General features: G+C 30.6%; 1 protein-coding gene across 3 annotated transcripts in view; it reads right to left on the bottom strand.

Annotated features, from left to right (window-relative positions):
• Positions 1-12,478: 12,478 nt before the first annotated feature.
• The window catches only part of LOC122517902 (histone-lysine N-methyltransferase MECOM-like), a 34,396-nt gene continuing 23,606 nt past the window's right edge, over positions 12,479-23,268 (bottom strand). For 2 of the 3 annotated variants that reach the window (XM_043636522.1, XM_043636537.1), the window contains exons 5-7: positions 17,891-17,990; positions 14,724-14,880; positions 12,479-14,642 (exon numbers count right to left, since the gene is read on the bottom strand). In XM_043636522.1, coding sequence (XP_043492457.1) covers positions 12,600-14,642; positions 14,724-14,880; positions 17,891-17,990 — 2,300 coding nt within the window. In that variant the 3' untranslated portion in view covers positions 12,479-12,599. The remainder of the gene's footprint in view (positions 14,643-14,723; positions 14,881-17,890; positions 17,991-23,268) is intronic. The other variant, XM_043636529.1, reaches the window with a different exon arrangement.

The raw sequence follows: 23,268 nt of genomic DNA, 5'->3' as shown, positions 1-23,268 counted from the left end.
ATCAATTTAAATTGATAGAATCATTCTTCCTTCCTTACAATCAATGCAAATGAAATTGTAAAGTTTAATTATAAAATTGAATATTCTAATAAATGACTGCGTTTATAAGGTGGTGGAAAATACCAAGGTAAGTCTGTCTTTAGTATAAATCGAGTGAAACAGATAGAATGATTCTTTCTCTCTCTTCGAAAGCATTTGGAGGATTTAGCAAGAGATCGAGGAAGAAGGAGACTTTCGTTACGAGCAGGAACACCAGAGGAACACCCACGTAAGCTAACGCCATAGACCTATCGATAGGAGAGGCCACGGTGTACCTCACACACACACATTTATTTTTATACACACATGTATAAACATCAACACACATTTATCCAAACAAACATACATTCACGTATACACGTACACACACACACACATATTTCTCTTTTTATACATATTAATGCATATGTGTATGTGTATATAAATATATCGACACGTTTCGAGAGCAACATTACAAACACTGACACTTACACACATACACACACGTATATAAACATAGTCTTCTATCTATGCAACGTAGTGCGGTGTAGCAAGGAACGACTTCGTACAGAGATGAAAGAGACCAGGGCAGGGTGTGGTCGGTCGGTGTTTATGTAAGGTCTATGCGTTTTTTTCTTCACCCCTATCGCGGTCCTAGATTTATCTATTTACGAATAATTTCTTAGATAATTTCACTACAATTTTCTACGAATATTTTCTATTCATCATTTTCTTCTCCCACTATGAATTGATTAATCGATTGAAACTATTTTCGAATATCTTGACAATTTAAATGATTGTATTTACGAGATGAATATATTTCAATTAAATTAATTGACGAATCTTCTAAATCGATCTATCACATTAATTGTTTTTTTTTCTTGTTAAATCTTTAAAATTTATACTACCATATTTATACGATCGTTTTATTTATTTTTTTATTTATATCTATTTCTATTTTTCCTTTTTTTTTTATAATGTTTAATAATCAATCGAACAAATCGGAGAAATAATTTTTCTATAAATTAAATCGAATACACTTACGAGAAGATTATCTACCATCTTATCTATCTCCCATATCTTTCTTTACAATTCGATTTGATCTATCGAACAAATAGCAGAAAAAATATATGTAAAAATTAAATCCAATCACAGTCTACAAACATTTTCTTTCATTTTATCTTTCACTATCTTTCTCTCTATCTCTCTCTTTCTTCATTATAACAATTCTAATAATTTATTGAATAAATGTTATTAAAAAATCGTCTAGGTAGAAAAATTTATTTTCTTTCCTTTTTGTTTTTTTATTTTATTTTCTATTTTTCTCGAACAAGATCATCTATCTCATTCTCTCAGTTACTTTGAAGCCTGATTCATGGGATCCCTTGACATTTGCCCCTCTGACGTCCCATACGTGAGAGAGTAAATCTCCATGTGTTAGCGTGTGTATGTGTATGTGTTTGTATGTGTGTGTGTGTGTGTGTGTGTCTACGACTGATACACACAACATACATCTTACAACGCCGTGCGCTTCGCAATTCTCCACCCACGATCGTGCCTCTTAATTTATATCTTCGCTAAGGGTTTCCTACCGGTTCATTCAAGCGTTCTCGAAATCGTGCCACGAGCCTGTTCATGTTCTTCTTCTCTCTTTCTCTGTTTCTTTCTCTCTCTCTCTCTCTTTAAGATCCATGTATTTCAACGAGAATAACTTTATCCTTCAAACGAAACAAAAAATCTTTTTTCTTTATCGTAATTAATTCAGAACAATCTTATATGAATGATCGGAAAAAATATCTGCAACGTTTAATGTCATTTCTATTTCGATAACAACAACAACAACAACAACAACAACAACAACTACTACTATTTAAAGGATTGTACAGAAAAAGTTAAAAAAAAAAAAAAACTGGTGTGTGTACTTACGTACGCACGTAAAAAGTTATACTTCTTTGCCGCACCAAAACGAATATAACCTCAATAACCTCAAAAATAACTTCAAAAAAAAACTTCAAAGAAAAAAAATAACTTAAAAAAAAACTGGTGTGTGTACTTATCTACGCACGTAAGAAGTTATACTTCTTTGCCGCACCAAAACGAATATAACCTCAATAACCTCAAAAATAACTTCAAAAAAAAACTTCAAAGAAAAAAAATAACTTAAAAAAAATAATTATTATTATATATATATAAGAAAGAAAAAAAAACTGGTGTGTGTACTTATGTACGCACGTAAGAAGTTATACTTCTTTGTCGTACTAAAACGAATATAACCTCAATAACCTCAAAAATAACTTCAAAAAAAACTTCAAAGAAAAAAATAACTTAAAAAAAAAATAATTATTATTATATATATAAGAAAGAATAAAAAAAAGAAAAAGAAAATATCAAAATATAGATATCAGTCCACACTAAATATAAGAGAGATATATCGAATTACTTCACCCGTCAACAGCCATGGCGCGGTTACAGCATTAGTTCTCACTCGATCATTTAAGTAAAGCAGCGCTGAGTACGATTAGTATTTGGATGGGTGACCCGCTTGAGAAAAAAAGGGGGGAAGAAGAAGAGAAGACAACTTCATGTCGTATACTTGAAATCGCTTTCCCGCGCGTCGTAAATACTGCGACAAACTTCATGGTGTCGTTTTTCCAGACGCTCGGAACAAAATCACTCCCCATTACATTTTCCCCAACGCGCCAAAAGAAGTATAACTTCAAAAAAAAAGAAAAATTTCTTATCCCTCGTATAAAACGAAAAATCTTGTTAATTTTTATTTCTCTTATCACAGTTAATTCAAACAAAATCTCATGAGATAATGACGGAAAACGGTGACGATTGTGAAAAGCTAGTGTGTATATGCATGTTGTTTAATTAATATCATTTCGATTTCGATGTCAACAACTTGAAGGATGGTTGAGACGAAAGGTGAGGATTTATATAAGAAAATCTTTTATATTAATAGATCTACGGTTGACTTATAATTAATTGTTTTTTAAATATGCACATTATAGCGATCTCGAGCAGAATCGCAATTAAAGTAGGTGATGCGACTTTATAACGAGGAATATTTCCATTTATTTTTTTCTTTGTTATATATGTAATTGCAGTACACATATATTTAGAGATACGCATAACTATTTGTTTATCTCTTTATATTGTATATATATATATATATATTTACATGTATGAATATCTTCTCTGGAGAATCGAGTCGTGAGTATTCGATAATCGATATTCGCAATCGTTGCACAATCCTTGCACCGATGTTTCTTGAGAATCGTCCGACCTACCAAAGACCTATCGTCACCAAACTCTGATTGTATTGTCCTATATATGTTTGTATGCATGTGTGAATATATGCTTCTAACATCCCCGATGATAATCGTTCGCGTGGGTGGTCCTGACATTAATTCATAACGTTATATTTATATCCGAACAAATATCAGGATATCATTATTTTTCTACGTCGTTCTACGATTAGAAATAGTTTTTTATTTATTAAATAATCAAATACGGCTACTGTTTATTGAATAATCAAATACGGCTACTGTTTTATTCGTTATTTATCTAACGAATAAAATGTCGATGATTAATGATTTTATGCGTGATATCCTTGTAAATGTCAGGATATAATTATTTTTCTACCCATAACCCTGATTAGAAGGGATTTTAATTTTTTTACATAATTAGAAAAAGTTGTTATCTATTTTGTTAGTAATTAGAACAATTTTTTGATCAATATTTGTAATAAAATATTAATTGTCGTTCGTGTGTTACACCAATTGATTTAAAAAATTGTCAGTACTTCAAATATTTAAATATCGTAATAATGAAGTACTTAATATTAGAAATAAATATATCTATACTAACAATTTATTTTACACATTATGTAATAGAAATGATTCGAATTGTGATTAAATTTCATTATATAATACAAAACAAATTAAGAATTCTATAAATCCTTTATTCCTGAAGTTTTTATCATACATTTCTTGTATCCTTATCGATTCGATTTAATAAAAAAGAGATAGAGAAACGATTTCCACTTTAAATCCCCGATTCGATTTCTTCGACCAGAACGTTGTAAAGTAGAGGAGCAACATGTCTACCTTATCGGTCAACTGTACGAGAAATTATTTTGCTGATTCACACATACATGAACACACAGATAGACTCTTATGCACGATTAGTATACAGGGTGTTCAATTTTAATTAAAGTTCAGAAATATCTTCTGTAAATAAATTATAATCATAATAATATCTATATTTAAATAAATGAATAACACTAGAGTATATTATGTTTCATATTAAAATAATCAAAGAAAACTAAAATAATCAAATATAAATTAAACACAGTAACTTAAGCTAGCAAATTTTCCAATTTTTTTTGTATAAAATCACTTTATTCGTTATATTTAAAAAAATATATAATGACATTACTTATAACGATCTACCCAATTGTCTGTGCAAATCACAATAAATATCAACAAATATAATAGAACACCCTATATATTCATAGATATATATAAGCGTAACATGGATCATCGAGATAGTCGAGTTTGTTTTCTATTCCGCGATCAGCAAGTAATATCGCTAGTAGTCGATATACCTAAAACACATATACAGATACCAAAAATGCATACAAATATCCAAACATATCCACCTACACAAAACAAGTGTGTACATACACATGCACATACGTTTGCAATACGTAGATGCATAGTGTCCGATATACCTAAAACATACAAACACATACTTAAAACACATACAAACATTTAAACATATCTACATATACAAAACACGTACATGCATACGTGTGCATAAACATTTGTAACGCGTAGATGCATAGATCCACACACGTTTACAATAAGTTACACACATATATACGTATACATATAAAAGATAGAAGATAGAACATAGAAACGGATTAGAGATCGGTGGGTGTGTTAACTCGGTGCGGCTGCGCGATCATGCGTTGAAATGAAAGGAGACGTGCGACGTCTCGAGATGAGAAAAACGAGAGCTGAGAGCGGCGGTTAGGTTCGATCTGTGCTCTCGATCGAACTCCAACTTCCAGACCACGATCGGCGGCAACTCTTTATCCTCAAACAACTTCAAAGTTTCATTCTTAAAAGCTTTTGCAAATGTGATCCCCATTACTCTACCCGTTTCTTTTATTTAAATAACTCTCTATCGATTTCGATCAAATTTGGCAGCCTAAAAAGCCATTAATGTTATTGATAACAATATCGGTACTGTCACTTTCACGTTCATTTTATATTCCATCTGGTTATTCAGAAGTGATTCATGAATTATTATTCATAGGGTTTTTATTATTTTATTGTATGGTTGTTTCAAATGATATTTATATATTTTGTTATATTACATTATATAAAATTAATATAATAATTGATCAAAATTAATTTTTCTTTATTATTATTATTATTATTATTATTATTATTATTATTATTGTTACGAAATGAAAAGAAAAGAAATTTTTCTAAAATAATATGCAATTTTGGTTAATTGATCGATCATTTTGATTTTATTTGTAGACGATTCTCTTTTTCCATAGATCTACACGCGTTAGAATATGTTTCGATGCATAGATTGACATTTAGGCTCAATTAAATCCGTCTGATAGAGATTATTGAATTTTTGAATCGTACTATGCGAACGTTGAAACACGATGCAAATTTTGTCTAATCTCGAACAACATTAACAACAATGTTTATCGTAATACTTACGAATCAGTCGTGAATTGCAATATGTTTAAAAGTATTCAGTATTCTTAATTAATTTTTCCCAATTTATCTTATGCTATCCAACATCAATAAAACAGATGCAAATGTGTTCTGATTTCGATCTACGTAGATATATTATGAAATTTATGAATAGATCATGAATCATTGAACGTTTCCAAAGGTCAACGAACCTTTATCAATTTTTCATATTTTATTATCATTAAAACATGTAAATTTTTCCAATTTCCAATAACATATAATACATATTCACGTTTATCAGTAAACTAAGAACTCAATCATGCATAACAGTATACTTTAAAGAATCCTTACCGATGTGATTTGAACAATAAAGAACATAAGTTTATCGTCGTCACATTGTCTGGTCTCGTTTAGTTGATTAAACCCCCACCCACCTTTCCCCCTATTCGTACCGATCAATTTTTTCCACTTTCTAAAACGCTGAGCCCGAACGATCTGCCCTAAGCCTGCGTGGAATTTCGTGATTAGCTCGATCGTTTTTGTCAACGTCACGTTGGCAATAATGTTCGTTGGCGCGTAGAATTATTGCCTCATCGGTGCCGTTGGAGGTTGAGACTCGTTCATTCTCTTTCCATCTCTTTTCTTTCAACTTACCGAGTCTAAGTCTAAGTCTAAGTCGTCGTCGTCGTCGTCGTCATCTATCTAATCTGTTCGTTCATCTACACTTAGATCTATCTATATTTTTCTTTTTATCTTTCGAAGATAGTTGCTGTTCTTTTGTGAAACTCGAACAATTTCTGTCTTTCGTTTTTGAAAGATGTTTCCACTATTTCAAGATTATATCAATCCAGTTTTTTTCTTCTTCTTCTTCTTCTTCTTCGTCATCTTCTTCTTCGTCATCTATCGGAAAAATATATTCGACTTCTATCTTTCTATCCTCCCTGTTTGTTTTTCTTATGCATTCCACTAAGGATTCATAGTACAACTCGAGTGATATCAATTGTTCATTCACTTGCATTCTTTATAGTAACTTCTATAAATTTGTTTGACGTTTGTATTCATTCGAGATACCATTGATCAAGTTCTTTCTTTTTTTTTTTCTTCTTTTTATCTTAAGAATTTGTATCTTTCTCTCGGCACATTCCTCAAACGATTAATACGACAACGAGCGATATCAATTATTCATTCGCTCATTTTCTTATGAATTTTTGTCATCCGTTTGCCAATCAAAAATTATTTCTTTCTTTTTTTTTTACTATCGTGAAAATTAAAAAAAATTATCTCAAATTTTGTCGAACAAATCCATAGATCAAAAATTATCACGATTGTTCTTTCTTCATTCTCACCTCCTTTCAAACGACTACAATTTCTTATAAATATTTCAAAAGGATCGATCATAAATATTCGAAAGAATTAATCGAATACACCGAATAAATAAAATTCAGTAAATCGATCTAAATTCGATCGAATGGTATTAAATTTGAACGAACAACAACCTTCTTCATACACCAACCAAACGTTGAAATGAAATTAAATAAGGTATTTCGTATCGATTGGGAAAAACGAAGTTTTGAAATAGTAGCATGAGAATTTACAAGATGCGCGTGTGTGTGCGTGCGTGAAAAAAAAATGAAAAGAAAAACAAGAAATAGAATCGTAGGAAGAATGTCGAGGAAGAATAGTTCGGAACGATCTATCTGTTTACTTACAAATGTGCAACATCGTTGATATATTGGGTTGGGTATAAAGTATCTTCGTATTTTCCCGATAAGATTATTTCGAAATTGTATAACTTGGAATCTGTCGACGCTTGTTTAGGATTTCAAATTAATTATCAACAGGAAAATCATTTTCAATCCTTTGATCAAAAAGTTGGAGTAAAAAACATGAACGAAAATGTTGTTTCACTTTTAGCATTAAAATACGAAGAAACTTTTTTCCCGACCCAATATATATTCACGCGTATTTGTGTTGTATTGTATGTAAGCAAGAGCACAAGCTTTGAATGAAACCGAGTGGGTGTCGAGAATCGATTTCAACGAGCACGAATACGCGTATGTAACATATAAAGGCAAAGTTCAACGTTCATTGATCCGACAAATGTAAAGTAAAATATAGATCATTTGCCATTTATATTTAAAACTCAATACGCGAATTGCTAAATATTAGATAGCAGTATAAAGACATTCGATATTTTTAAATCATAAATCAAATGATTTCATTACTTATTTTATTTTATATAGAATTTTCAATTTTATATTCCATGTTATTATATCGAGTTTCCGAGAGATAAATAAAAAATACGATTACGAATCTACGAATTATTTCGTTAATGTTCCATGGTATTTAAAAATGTGTCATTTTTATCAGTCAATAGATGGAATGATTTTATGAATAAAATGAAAAAAGCCATAATTGGAAATTATTGATAAATATTATTGTAAATGAAAAATAAAATTTTTCATTGTTATATTTTACGTATAATTTAACAGTGAAAGCATCGATTAATTATTCATTAGAATTAATTTCATTATTAAAATAATAAAAATTGTTCATTAACGAGATTTTTCTAACATGCACACAAATGATTTATGTAATTTCTATTTAAACAATAAAATTACTTATTAAAATCATAGATAAAATATAAATAATATATTTTAATATTATTTAACTCCTTTTTTTTAATTCACTTTCTTAAATAATAATAAAATAAATCAATTCGATCACGAGAAAACCTTTATTTGTTAATCATTAGGTTTATTCATGATTAAATAACTAATAACATCCTATAATTTAATTGACATTATAATATAAATTAAAGTTAAATATTAATTAAATTAAAAATAGTTTAATATTGAGCGCTCTTTTGATTGAAATCATTTTTTAAATGCCATGTAACATACCCTAGCGGACATTTCATGAACTAAAAGACTTATGATAATGTAGAAAACTGCTTTTCACATTACCTTGTACAATCGTCGGTAAGGGGAATATCTCTGTCGAAAGATTGTATATTTTTCGAGGTTTCATCAAATTAAAATGAATAAATATATGTTTTATTAATATAATAAACCTAATCATACTTTACACTTTTACTGTATTCAATTCTATTCGTGTTTTTTTTTTATCAAAATAACTTTACAAATGACGTTAAGTATCATCTAGGAAAAGATTTCATGAATTCAATTTATGATAAAAGAATCACGTCTTTCCTATAATACCGACACTGAATTGGTAATATTGATCTCTATAAGTAAGCTTCGAATAAATTTAAATAAAATTAAAAAATTGCAAATAAAACAATAAAAAATAAATACGCCAAACAATCTATTTTTTTTTTCCTCCAATAAAATGTGATTAATTATTCAAAACTCTAATGTAAATAATACATTATACATCGAATTACAAATTTATTTTATTAAAAGCTTATATAAAAAGAAAAAAAAAAAACAAAGAAAAAATCATAAAACAGCAATTTAACTTTCCCTGTCAAGTGATGAAAGAAAAAAATTCATTTAAACAAAAAGAAAGAAAAAAAAAACTTAAAAACATGAACACAAACGAAGGTGAAATAAAAAGTAAAAGAAAACTGAATAAATCCGTCGTATAATTAAGATTAGAATTCGAGGGGTTGAACTGTAATATTTTAATAGTAATTATATAATGAAGTTACAGGATGTGTGTGTACGTTTGCGGGTGTGTGTGTGTTTGTACGGCGTGTTATATGTATTTCATATTTTTGTTTTGTTTTTTTATACAGTATGTATAGATAGACAAAGTTATAATATAGTCATTCTTAAGTAGTTCGATCAATGTAATTAATTATGCTTAATCAATTAAATAACTTCGATTATCGTCTACGGTGAAAGAGAAAAAGGAGACAGAGTAGACAGAGATATGTAGAGAACATGTATTCGTTGAAACTTACGTGGAAAAAACGAATTAAAAGCCCCCGCCCCCGCCCCAGCCCTCGCCCCAGCCCTCACTCCCGCCCTCCTCGCGATCCTTTAGATCTGACACAATAGATCAATCATATCATTTCGTTTCTAATCTCGTACAAACGAACAGATTTTCTATTTTATGTATATATTTATAGATATATTTAATCCTTGCCCATACAAAAATTCTCTTCTCTCGTATACGTGCACACGTTATAATTTATCCTGCCTATGTAAATGTAAATGTACGCATGTGTGTGTGTGTGTGTATATTTGTGTGTGATTAATGTTTACGTACTTACACGTATTTGTTAACACGTGTTTTTCATATCTTTCAGAATTTTCTAACCGAGGATGTGGGGTTTGCTTCGTATCTGTTTGTATACGTGTTATTGTTTTATTTTATTATTTTGTTTCTTATTTTTTTGTTACGACTGCGATAACTATGAACCTAACTAATGAGCGAGTTCGATTAAACGCGACTTTAACAAAAAATCGCTTTTTGTCTCTTTCTTTCTTTCTTTCTTTCTTTTTCTCTTATCGAGAATCGTCCTTTCCTTTTTAAACGCATTTATATATTTACGTGTGTCTCTCTCTCTCTTTCTCTCATTAACGACGAATCCCTAAAAGTTCGATTATTCATATTAGTATGTATAATATGTATAATATATATATATATATACGCCCTATGTATATAAATCACGGAAAACCAGAGTTTTTTTCTCATCTTTACAAACGTATTATTATACTAACTAGTGGAAATTTTTGTACACAGTTTTTCCGCTAAAATTGTCTTTCTTTCACCTTCCATTCCCCTTCCATTCTTCTTTCTCCAATTTTTTAACTCTCTTCTCTCTCTCTCTCCCTTCCTCTCTCTCTCTCTCTCTTTTCTCTCTTTAATTTCTCTTTTTTTTTTTCTAAACGCTGCTGAAAGAGTCGTGTTTTCATTGAAATATTATCTTTTCTTCTTTTCGTCGCTTTGGCTTCGTGTACCTATCGGATATAATTTTATTTTTTTCTTCTTTCTTCTTATTTACGACAATGTTGAATAGTATTTAATTAAATTAACGATTCCATTTAGTTTTTTTTTTCTTTTCCTTTTTTTTTATTATTCGTTGCCATAAAAATTAATAAAAATGATTAGAAAATAAGAAAATGAATGATGGTTCTACGAGAAAATTTGTCAATGTACCCTATCTATCGAGTATTTCGTCAATGATCTAAACTATCTATGTATGGAGATTCAATAATATGTAATTTTACACAATTTTTAAAAAACAATGTATCTACGGTATGAATAGTCAATGATAGAGTCTACGAATAAAATGAAAAAGTAAGTCAATGATCTTGATTCAAGTCGCAATCATTGACTTCATTATTTCGTCTTAATTACAGACCCAATCGTTGACTAATTTTATCGTAGATACATATTAAATTTAAAAATAATTTTATTGCAAATCAAACTCGTTAAAAAAATTATTACATCGTATTATTTTAATATTTAAATGAATAAATAATAATAAATTATGACGATAATTGACGAAATTTATCATAGATAAACATATTTAGAAGTAACCTGATCATTTTCATTAATTTTTCAATCTAACTTGATGAATACAACCATGAACGTATTAATTATTAATTCAAATCAATGATAATAGACAGATCATGCAATTAAAATTGATGACAATTAAAACGTAATTGTATGTTTGCGTTAAATAATCTAACATATTAAATGCAAATCGTTGATCGTTCGTTTAATTAAATATTACATAACACTGATTTTGACAATAACGACAATTTACAACGCACTAATCCTATTCTCATTTTTACCTACTTTCATTTTAATATTTCGCTGAACAATTTCATTGAAAATTAATTGCCCTTTGTTAATTCATTCATTTTTGTCATACAAGAATCTGAAGAGATCGAATTTTGCGACGACATTTTTTCGGAATCATGCTGATCGAGGAAATACGATGTTATAAATAATTTCTTAAACATTATATCTCAATAATTAGATCGTTCATTATAGCGGAATATTTTTGAAATTCGTTCAATTTGAGATAATAATTATAATTACTATTATAATATTAATAATAATAATAAATCTATAAAATCTATAAATTAATAATAATCATAATAATTTTAAAATAATAATAATAATAATAATGATAATAATAATAATAATAATGATAATAATAATAATAATAATATAATAAATAATAATAATAGGCGAGGAGCGTAGATTCGAATATTGACAGTGGGAAAATGTATGTCCAATCATGCTACTTGTAGGAACTAGACTATAGAAGACTGCTTTACATTTGTGTTTGTATAAGTGTATGCATATGTAAGTTTAACGTGTCCATTAACAAATTTTTATTCGATTTCTCGACGTTCCTCGTTTAATGCGGAATAATAATTGAAACGATAAAAAGCTATCATCCGATGAAAAAAAAAAAAAAGAAAGAAAAAAAAAATAAAACAACACACATCAGAATTCAATCTCACTTCGATATTAATGATTTCTCTTTGTCTTTTCTCTTGTTGTTCTTTTTTATTGTTTATAAAACTCATCAACCTGATGAAATGAAACAATTAGTCCACCACTCACGTGCTTTCCTTCGATGGAATAAAAATAGATAATAAACGAAGGAATAAAATAAAATTGGAATAGAACAAGGAACGAGAAAACATTCGATATTGTTCACACATTTATATAGTTTTGATCGTCCATCCAATTAAAACAAACGTACGAATGAATCTTTGTCATTTGAATTCTTGTTTTTCTTCTTTTTCTTCAAGAGGACACAAGTATCGAAGTTCCATGCGATGATCCATGATAATTGGATCGGAAAAGATTCGCCCAATAACGAGCTAAAAGTGTAAAGTATCAGTCAACGGTATCTTTCGGTTATGTGGAGATTTCAATGACTGGTTCGGCCGTGTTATTGTTTAATAATTCCTGTTTGTCCCTCAATTTGAGATCGTATTGAGATGGGGATGGCGAATCCTTGGTCTCCAAGGGAGAAAGATTATCAGTTTCTTCCAATGGCGAAGCACCTTCTTCGCTATCCTCGTCTTCGTCGTATTCAATTTCCATTTTGGATTCGTTCATTTCGTGCGTTCGACCGGATAAATATGGATGTGGTTGTAAATGGTACGGTTCACCATTGTAAGTAACTTTACCCATAAACGTTCTAATCTCGTCGAAATATGTATCTTCCCGTTCGTTTTCGTTACTGCTACCCGGTGAATCAGCAACCGCGACTACACCGCTACCATCGTCAGCTTCGTGTTTCTTCAAGTGTCGATCCAAATTAGTTTGTTGACCGAAACATCTTTCGCATAATACACATTTGAACGGTCGTTGCTTATCGTGTATGTTTCTAACGTGTCGTTGTAGATTACTCGATATACTGAACGATCTTTCGCAGTATTTGCACTTGTACGGTTGCTCGCCAGTATGCGTACGCAAATGCCTGGTAAGATTGGCCGACCGTGGAAATACTTTGCCGCAAAATTTACAAGAATATCTATCCTTGATTTTACCGTGGGCGTGATGATGATGATGATGGTGATGGTGATGGGGTGGCATCACGGCATCTTGAAATGGTTTCACACCGGGGAACGCACCCATCGGTGGCCTGGCTAGCAGGTCGAATCCCCCACCTGGCCTGGCGCCGCTGAGCCCGTTCATGTATGTCCCTAAAAAAGGAAGTCCACGGGGTGGCACGAATGGTGGAAGAGGTGGTAACAATCTCGACTCTGCCGAGGCACCTCCTGCTGTTGGAGGTCCACCTGGGAACGAAGGGAAAGTGTTTCCAGGTGGACGGTACTGTATCATGGCCTCCAGAATCATTGGATGATATGGTCTGGGATAGGCCATGTGTGGAGGGGTGTTCGTTGGTGGTTGATCCGTAGAAAGACTTGTTCTTAGTCGCGGACTACTCGGCACGTCTTTTGGTTCTATAACAGCCATTTGTGGAACCGGTACAACATTTTCTTCCTCAGTTCTGGGTGGATCTATAGGCGGTGGTGGTAATGGCGGAGGTTCCTCGATCGGAACCGGTGTCGAGGATTGACTTACACTCATTTTATCGTCGATAAAAACGTCCTGTTTTTTCGTTTGCACCCTCAGATCCAATGGCTGATCGGTAGATTCTTCCGTCGAGGACGCATTGTTCAATGTTTCGATTTCCATTTTCTTCTCGTTACTTTTCCCAACGTTGTCTCGACGTTTGCTTTGATCCTCTTCGGATTCCGAGGTGGGTTGTTGTTGAACGAGTGGTCTAGCTGGCGACGGCCTGAACAAAGAGGTTGCTTCCTCGCCAGCCGACGGTGAGATTTTATTGTGTTGCGAATGAACTCGTGGTGGTGTGAAACGTTCCTTTCTTGGACTCTCGCTTCTACTAGGTTTCTCTGTTTCGTCGAGTTTAGGTGGAAATATTAAAGGTGAGTTGAGAAAATTAGGAGCATTTGGGAATATTCCAGGGTAAGGTGCCATCAGACTAGGTGGATAGAATGGTAAACCACCTGGTAAACTAACCGGTGGTCTAGGATAAACAAGGAATGGACTAGGTGCTGATGACGGTAATTGTGGCATCGTTCCTGGTGGGCCTGTCGGTGTCGTTGAATCGCAGAAACGTTTATGCTTCGACAATGACGTTACCGTGCTGAATGATTGGCCACATTTGGCGCACTTTATTTGCATGCGACAATCCGCGTGCATACGCTTGTGTCGGCAGAGATTGGAGAACTGCGTGTACGCCTTGAAACAAACCTCACACTGGAATGGTTTAACGCTGCTGTGAATATGAGTGTGCTGCTTCAATCCCGAACTCGTGGCGAAAGTTTTGCCGCACTCGGTGCATGCGTGACTCCTAGCACCGACGTGATTGGAACGGATGTGACGTTGGAGATTAGACGGGTCCGTAAATACCTGCCGGGTGTTCGACTATTAGCGATACTTGGAAGATAACATTCATTTTAAATATAATCAGTTTATTAATACTCCTTCTAAGAGTCTCATAATTACCCTAGGACAATTCTCGCAAGGATAATTCCTCCGATCACCATGAACGATTGCACGATGACGTACTAAAAGCCCACGCCAAGCGTAACCACGAGGACAGTCACTGCACTGATGTTGTTTCGCTGGATATCTGTGACAAGTCACCAGGTGTTCGTCTAATCTGAAATACAAAATATTACGAATACTATGGTTAATCTGTTACAACATTTTATCACCAAAAATCTTCGTTTTGTTTTATTTTCGTTTCAACAACAAAATATAGGTACTAGAAATAAGACGAATTACAATTCCAATACCAAAAACACATTATTAAAAAATAATTTCGAAATAATTCATTATTTATTACCAAATCTTAGAATATTACGATGTAACACAAAGATTGGTCCTGTCTTTACTCTATCTCATAAGACAAATAATATATGTTATTACAATCGAATAAATTTCACGCCGAATCTATCAACGATAGAATTCAAATAAGGATTGAAACAATATCAAAGAAAATTGATAACGATAAGAAAGGAGTGACTGAAAATACAACACTAGCCAAGTTTAGCTCGAGGATGATGACTAACAAGTGGCACCACCAACGCGCCAGTGAACCACCTCTCTCAAGTAATAACGTTCGTCCTTTTCAAGAGTGGTTATCGTACGTGCAACACACACATACACACACCCAAAAATATCCGTGCAAATCTCACATACATACCTACATACATACATACATACAGCCATATACACATAGATAAGTATTAGAATGTGTAATATGTTTAGTTGAAGGAGGAAGAAGGGCGTCTTCGAGGGTGTCACAAAGTGGGCACGGGTTATGGTCACAGGATGGCATGGTGTGTGAGCCAGCATTGATTTTACACCCTCGAAGTTCGCGCGCGTGTGAAAGCTATTCCCTGTGAGATAGTGCTTTCACGGTGACGGTGCACTGTGCCAGATGAGTCCTGAACACGCGAACGCCTCCGATGATAGATGCGAAAGACGTTCGATGCGACCGAATGCGGACCTAAGTCTTATTTTTCTTCCTTAACAACAGGTGAACTCTAACACCCAACTATAATACAAAGGTATATACTCGAACGTCGTGATTTAATATTCTTTACCAATCAAATTCATATTTGATATATGTGTGTGGGTACAAAAAATTAATTAATTAATTATAATACATAATTTATATTATATATTAATTATTATTTATTAAATTTATTATATTATTTATTATATTATTTATATTATTTATTATTAAATTTATATTATATATAAATTATTATTTATATTAAATTTATTATATTATTTATGTATTTAATTTATTAATTCAATTATATTTAATCAAACACAAATAAAAATGACGTACGCGTGATTCTTTTTTTTTTTCTTTATCTATTCAACGTTAACAATAATTTACATAGAAAATACTTTATCTAATTTTTAAGCTTACGTACTTTATGATCAAATATTCTGAACCAATAGAACACATATTTGAATTATTTTAATATTCGATAAAGTAGAATATTTTGATAATTCAAATAATACGTAAACAAGAAAGCATATGTGTTTGGAATAAATGAAATAATAGAATAAGTGTTTGACTTTTATCCTAGGCCAAGTACCAAATAGAGTGAAGCTAAACTCACCCCACCCCCTCACCCTTGAGTTATCATTTTCTTTCTCTCTCTTTTTAACTCTTGAGAAAAAAGCTGCGGGACATCGAAGGGGCAGCCCTTCGAAAAAGGGTCTCGCGTGATCAGGAACCCTTTTCGAAGCATGTATATCGCGTAGCGCTTAGATTTAAAGTGGATAACGTGCTTCGAAGCCTAACCACCCCCATCCATCTTTCACCCTCTATTTTTTTCTCTCCCTCTTTTCCTCTCTCTCTCTCTCTTTCTCTCTTTCTCTCTTTTTCGTTCTTTCTTTCTTTTCATATCTCTACAAGGCTCATATCAATTAATAATCGACGTTCGATGTAGACATTTACGTCGTGTGTGATGAGTGTTAACGATTGCAAACGAGACAAAAAGAGAGAGAGAGAGAGAAAGGGAGAGAGAGAAAGATATAAAAAGATTCGTGTCAACTAACATCGTTACTAATCTGATTTGAAAAAAACATACGACGATGTGTTATGAATCTTTCATGAGTAGAACTTTGTTACGCAGTTATGATGATAACCATTCCATGGATATTATAACGAGCAAATTTATGTATGTATGCGTATAATAATAGAGAGATGTAATATAAAAATATTTTTATAATAAATATAATATATTAATCTTAAAATAATATGTCCAGAGATATATATTTCTTATATATATATACATATTTTATTTATATATAAAATAAAGAAATAATTTATAATTAATTATATTATTTTATTATTTTTAATTTATTATTTAATTATTAATTAATAGAATTACACTTAACATATATAAATCGTTTTTTTTTTTTAAATCATAAATCGTTAAATTCAAACATATAATCACACAAACAATACTGAATCAATCTAGACTAGTGATAGTTAAACTTTAAAATTTCGTTTTAAATGCTACTCAAATCGTTTGTGTCTGTTTTATAATTAACTGTGTTGTTATTGTTTATGTGGAACATTTCGCTTAGGTTTCCTTTGAACCAGTTGTCTTCTACATTTAAAATAGCTGCTGTGTCAAATTTAAAATTGCGTCTTGTTTCAAAGTGATGTTCATCTAACTCTGTAGTATTAGTTTTTGTGCATTAATGAGTTTAGAGTCATTTCTATGTTGATCTATTCTTTTTTTGAATTTTGGTTTCGTTTGTCCTATGTAACACTTGTCGCATTCACAGGGTATTTTGCAAACTAAGTTCGACTGATCTAACTTATCAACTTTATCCTTTAACTTGGTGTAAATAGAATTCACTTTCACTAAATTATAAAATACTAATTTTATATTAGTATTTTTAAAGTATTTATTTAATTTAATTGATAATGGGTTGATAAATGGAAACTTGATAATTTTTATATTCTGAAATAATAGAATAAAAAATTAGGAAAGGGACGAAACGTTTAACAAGATCGAAACTGTAACGTTCTGAATTCTTTTTTACCTTGCCCAACTTCTCTGAGACACATTTATTAATATATATCAAAAAAGGTTTGATCTAATATAATTGAATTTAATTTGAATTATACTTACAAGTCTATTTCTTGAAAGGGTTTGTCACAGACAGTACATCTAGTTTCAGATTCCTCTTCGTCTTCTCGATCTTCATCTACCGTGCCACTGTGTTGCGAAGCTGAACAGAAAGAATATACAAAAAATAAAAAAATGCGTTAGTTCAATCGTCTCGATTAGATGAAAAATTAAATCGACGACTCATTCAATGCTGCTCTATTTTTACAAAAATTATTACAAAAAAGTAAAAAGATAAGAAAAAAAAGGAATTACGTGATCGAAATTATTACGAGAAGGGTATTAACGTTTGATATCGTGTTACTCTGTATAATTTACACAAACTTTACACGCGCACACGTACACAATAGAATGATTTCATGAATTATTAAATTAAATCGCCATTATCATTACGATCTGCACGACGATGAGTGCAGCCTGTGTTGTCTGCTGGTGGCGTAACGAGAAATTAAACAGTCTGTCAATACGGGAAAATAATTTCGCTTATGAGAACAACAACAATAAAATATAAACCGTCTTGACGTTGAAAAAAAAAAATTGACAAAAAAAAAACAAAATTCGAAGAATAAAAGATAATGTAAAAGAAAAAAAATGTTTACCTGGTTGTAATATTAAATTGTTTTTTATTTTTTAATTTTCTTTCAAGAACGTGCCACTCTACGAGCGTAAATGAATCTTTAATAATGGATTTATAAAAAAAAAAAGTAAATAAAAAAAATATCCAACTAATATTCATCCAGCTCTTTTAATATATACATATATTTTTTTTCTTTTTTTCTCTCAAGAATATTGCTATGTGTATTATTAAATGTTAACAATAAATTGCAACTTGAAACACTTGACAACCTACTTACTTTGAAAAAAAATAGAAAACTGACACACTTGTGTTTTTTTTTTACACTTGGCGATCACTTTAAGAATTTAGAAAAAAAGAATTGTTTTCGTTAAGAAAAAGAAAAAAGAAAAAAAAAGAAAAGGTAAAAATTCGCAAAATGAATTTTCTCTTGGGGTGAAAATAATTTGTTAAATTTGTTATTATAGTTTTGAACGTGATTGCAATCCGACACACAGTCAACTACTAACGACGACAGATAAAATGATGGTCTGTTAGCCTGGCAGGTAGCAAAGTGTGACCTATACCTTTCGTTTTAATGCACGCTCCTAACTTTAACTTCCTCCTATTGGTAAAACCTAACTACTAGCTTGACCAATAGCAATACACTTTACCCCTAACACATGACAAACAAGAGTCCGTGAAAAACACCTTACGCCAACGCCTTTTTTTCTTTTTATCATTCAAATAATACTTCGAATTTTGAGGTATTTCAAAAATAATATAAAAACTAGATTTATTAAATATCTTTATATCCTATCTTTTTCATTAATAGTAATAATAATAATTATAATAAAACTATTTTGATCAGCTGATGAAAAATATTTGAAGAAATATCTTAATTAGAATTTCATAATAATTTAATTTAAATTAAATATTAAATATTATTTAATCTTAATTAAAAATCGATTAATATTATTTGAGTATAAAATAAAAATATATTATATATTATATAATATATTATAATAAAAATATTGGAATAATTATTAAATAAAATTATTTTACCAAAGTAGAAAGTTCTGATTGGAAAAAAGAAAGAACAATAATTTCATCTTAATCGAGATAATAATGAAATTATAAATAATAAAATAATTCTGCGTGTATTTCGATTATTATTGTATAAGAAGAAATATAATAAATCTATACGGTTATTTAAAAGAATAAATAAGAAAAAAGATTTGATTTAAAAATATGTAACTGCTGTTAGTCAAAAAGAAATTTTCTAGATAATCTGATTTGCGATATGATAATTAATTTAAAAATTAGCGTAGATGTTTTGATAATCTGTTTATCGAATATTAGGTTTAAAAGAAATATAGTAAGACCTCCAACGGTTATTTAAATCTGCCGCTACACTTGTCCCAAGACCATATGGTCTAACGATGGCCCCCAACGGACCTTCATGGGAACTGCCCGCCAACCCCCATCGTACCACCATCGTATATACGATGAACACCCCCCCCCCCTTATCACCATTTTCTTCTCTTCTCTTCTTTTCTCTTTTCTCTCCCCCATAACATTGTTAATCGTTCTTTCTTCCTTCCATGAACTAATTCGAAACGGCATGTCGTGAATTTAGGACAACTAAGGATCCGGTTTGATCGATGAATCGAATTTTATTGTTAAATTAATCTCATCTTTATATCTAATAGTGAAATTTCACGATTATTTTTCTATAAAATAAATGTTAAGATATTGGGTTGGGACGGTTGAAAATATTAAATTAGAAAATAAAATGAAAAATAATTTCTTTTCCCACGATTGATATTCGTTCTCTCAGTCAAGAGAAAACAACACCATAGGTGGATCATTAAGATGTGTATTATATTTTATATGTTAATCATTGACGTAGAAGAAGAAGACCGGTACGAAAGTCACGTTGCGTAAAGTCAACAGGTGGGATTCACTGGCAACATATAACACACACGCACATACACACATATATACAAATTTACACCCCCTGCGGACAAGTCGTCGGTTGCTACTTTCCATGGGAAAAAGTAACGGAAATCGATGCCTTATGTGACACATTGATGTTTTGAAATAATCCGACCGAATCGTTTTAGGATTCATTAACCGAATATTCGTTGGGATTGTTGTTGTTAACAGTTATACGATTTAAAAAATATTCCTAAATTATCATTTTCAAATATTTACGATTTAATTACATTATGTGTCTCGTTTAATTGTTAAATCAATAAATTTTATACACAATAACATATAAAAACAATTCGTAAAGTTATGTACATTGTCTCATTTAATTTATCACATATTAAGCATCGACATTGTTTTTATTTATAAGATCTCGTTCGAAGAAAGTTCGTGTCAATTTTTTCTTTTAGAAGAAAACGTATAATAAAAAGTAAACATTTAATTAAAACTACAAAATATTAATTATAAATCAACACTAATTTTTGCGAATAAGTAAATAAATTTTTTGTAATGGTGTGACTTAATAGAAACAATACCTTTTTTTATATTCCAAAAAAATTAAACGTTAATAATTAAAAATTCATTTTAATATATAATTAAATTAATGATAATTTAAATTCAAACAAATTTCAAAAACAAATATAATATTATTTACACAAACATATATATATATATTTCAATGTAAATGAATTAAAGTTTAACTTTTTTCCATTGTAATGATTTCATAGAAAAAAACAAAAAGAATATTTTGACTTATCTTGGAAGCCTCATTTTCCCAGTTAACATCCGATGAATTTTCGCAATAGTAACCCCCTGAATGTTAACATAAAGTAGACGTGTCATTAGTCTGGTGAATCGAACGGGGCATGTAACGTGTCACATACACCACCCCCTCCCTTCTCTCATCCCTAGGAATCCACCCCCTTTTTACAGGATGAAAACGTCGCGTGCCCCTTTTGTGCACGAGATACCCCTTTTTTTCTCCTCCTAAAACCGTGCCCTTTTCACTCTATCTCTCTCTCTCTCACACTTACCCCTAAGGTCCTGTTAATCGACAATACACGACCATAAATTATATCTGCGACCCTAATAGAGACATCGAAAAACATAGAGAGAGATAGAAATAAAAAATATGAGAGAGAGAGAGAGAGAGAGAGAGAGAGAGAGATGAGAGTAAACCAAGGATGCTGGAGAGAAATAAAGAAAGAAAGAAAGAAAAAAAAAAGAACAGGATAGGAAAAATCAAAACCATAACTCACTTTAACTACCCCATGCCAGATGCATCTACGTTCTTCCTCCCTCTAGGCACGCGTGCGTGGTTTACCCCATCGCCGTTGTAAAAGAAAAAAATAAAATAAAATATATACGATGGTAAGAAAAAAAAAAACAGAATAAGAAACCGTGTTTAGATCGAATTTCCTGTTCGATTTTTGTCTGGATAAATGACTTACGTGTTATACGAACTAACGATTTCAAATATCATCTGTTATTTTATTTATTATTAGTTTATTTTTTGTTTTGCTTTCATTAATATTTCTATTAACTGATTGAAATTAAATTTTAATTAGTTTTTTTTTTTTATAATAAAATTATTGACAAAGAAAAACGTGAGACACATTTAGATATTGTATTTATATATTAATTATAATTAATATAATAATTATATAATTATATACAATTTTGTGTGTGTGTGTGTGTGTGTATGAAATTAATTCTTCTTTTTAATAATTTTAGTTTGCTGATAAGAATGTTAATATACAAATAATAAATATAAATATAAATAATATAAATAACATTTATATAATGCAGGATAACTATAATGAACGTTTTAATCTTTTTTTTTTGAGTACTTATTATAAAAAGAAAAATGTGAACATTTTATTACGTGCAATCCTTTATTACAATGTATTTCTCGTATTTAATGTAACACGAATTTGTATCCGTGATATTCGATATGGATTAAATGTAATATGATTATTAACGAACACACATACACACACATTTACATATATAACACGTACATGTATAAATGTACAAATAAAGCTTATTAAAATGACCGACACGATGTTATATGAATAGAAGTGTTAAAACGAGATTCCCTTTCGTTTCTTGCTCCCTTTTTACCATAGAAAAAAAATGATCCCATTAGAGGAAAAAAGAGAGAGATAGAGAATACGCCCAGATGCATTTAACAAGGGTTCGGATTCAGCTTACATGTTCTTTTTTTTTTTCTTTTTTTTTCCTATGAAACATCATTATTTTATCTAAACGTCAATTCATGAAACATTTCTATATAGTATATAACAAATAAAATAAAATATATTCGATTCTTTGCACGAGAGATTAATTCAATTTTTATTTATACACAAAAATATGTACGATTTTCTAAACAAAAAACGTAAATTTTATTTTACGTAAGAGTAATTTCATAAAATACTGTCTAAATTTCTTATCTTCTACGCGATAATTAACTGTATTTTTATTTTTAGAAAAAACGGATATTGATCATCGTACGTACGCGTAATTTTATTGTATATTTTAATTGGTTTCATTTGTTTTTTTGTTCTCTCTATGACAATTATTACAAACAGATGAACGAAGATTATTTAGGTATGATTTTTTCCATAAAATAATAAAAAAAAAAATAAATTTAGATTATCGTACGTACGTGTAATTTTTATCGTATTAATCGGTTTTGTTTTTTATTTTCTATCTTTTACGAAAATTAAGAAGAAACACACAGACAGCGCAGATTACTTACGATCTTTTCCACAGAATAAAAAAACAAAAAAGAAAAAGAAAAAATAAGAAAAAGTAGGATTTTTATTAAAAGAAA

The sequence above is a fragment of the Polistes fuscatus genome, unplaced genomic scaffold (assembly GCF_010416935.1).
Source record: "Polistes fuscatus isolate 324 unplaced genomic scaffold, CU_Pfus_HIC Scaffold1, whole genome shotgun sequence".
NCBI lineage: Eukaryota > Metazoa > Arthropoda > Insecta > Hymenoptera > Vespidae > Polistes > Polistes fuscatus.
The sequence above is the reverse complement of the archived record's forward strand: the minus strand, read 5'-3'. Positions and strand labels throughout refer to the sequence as shown.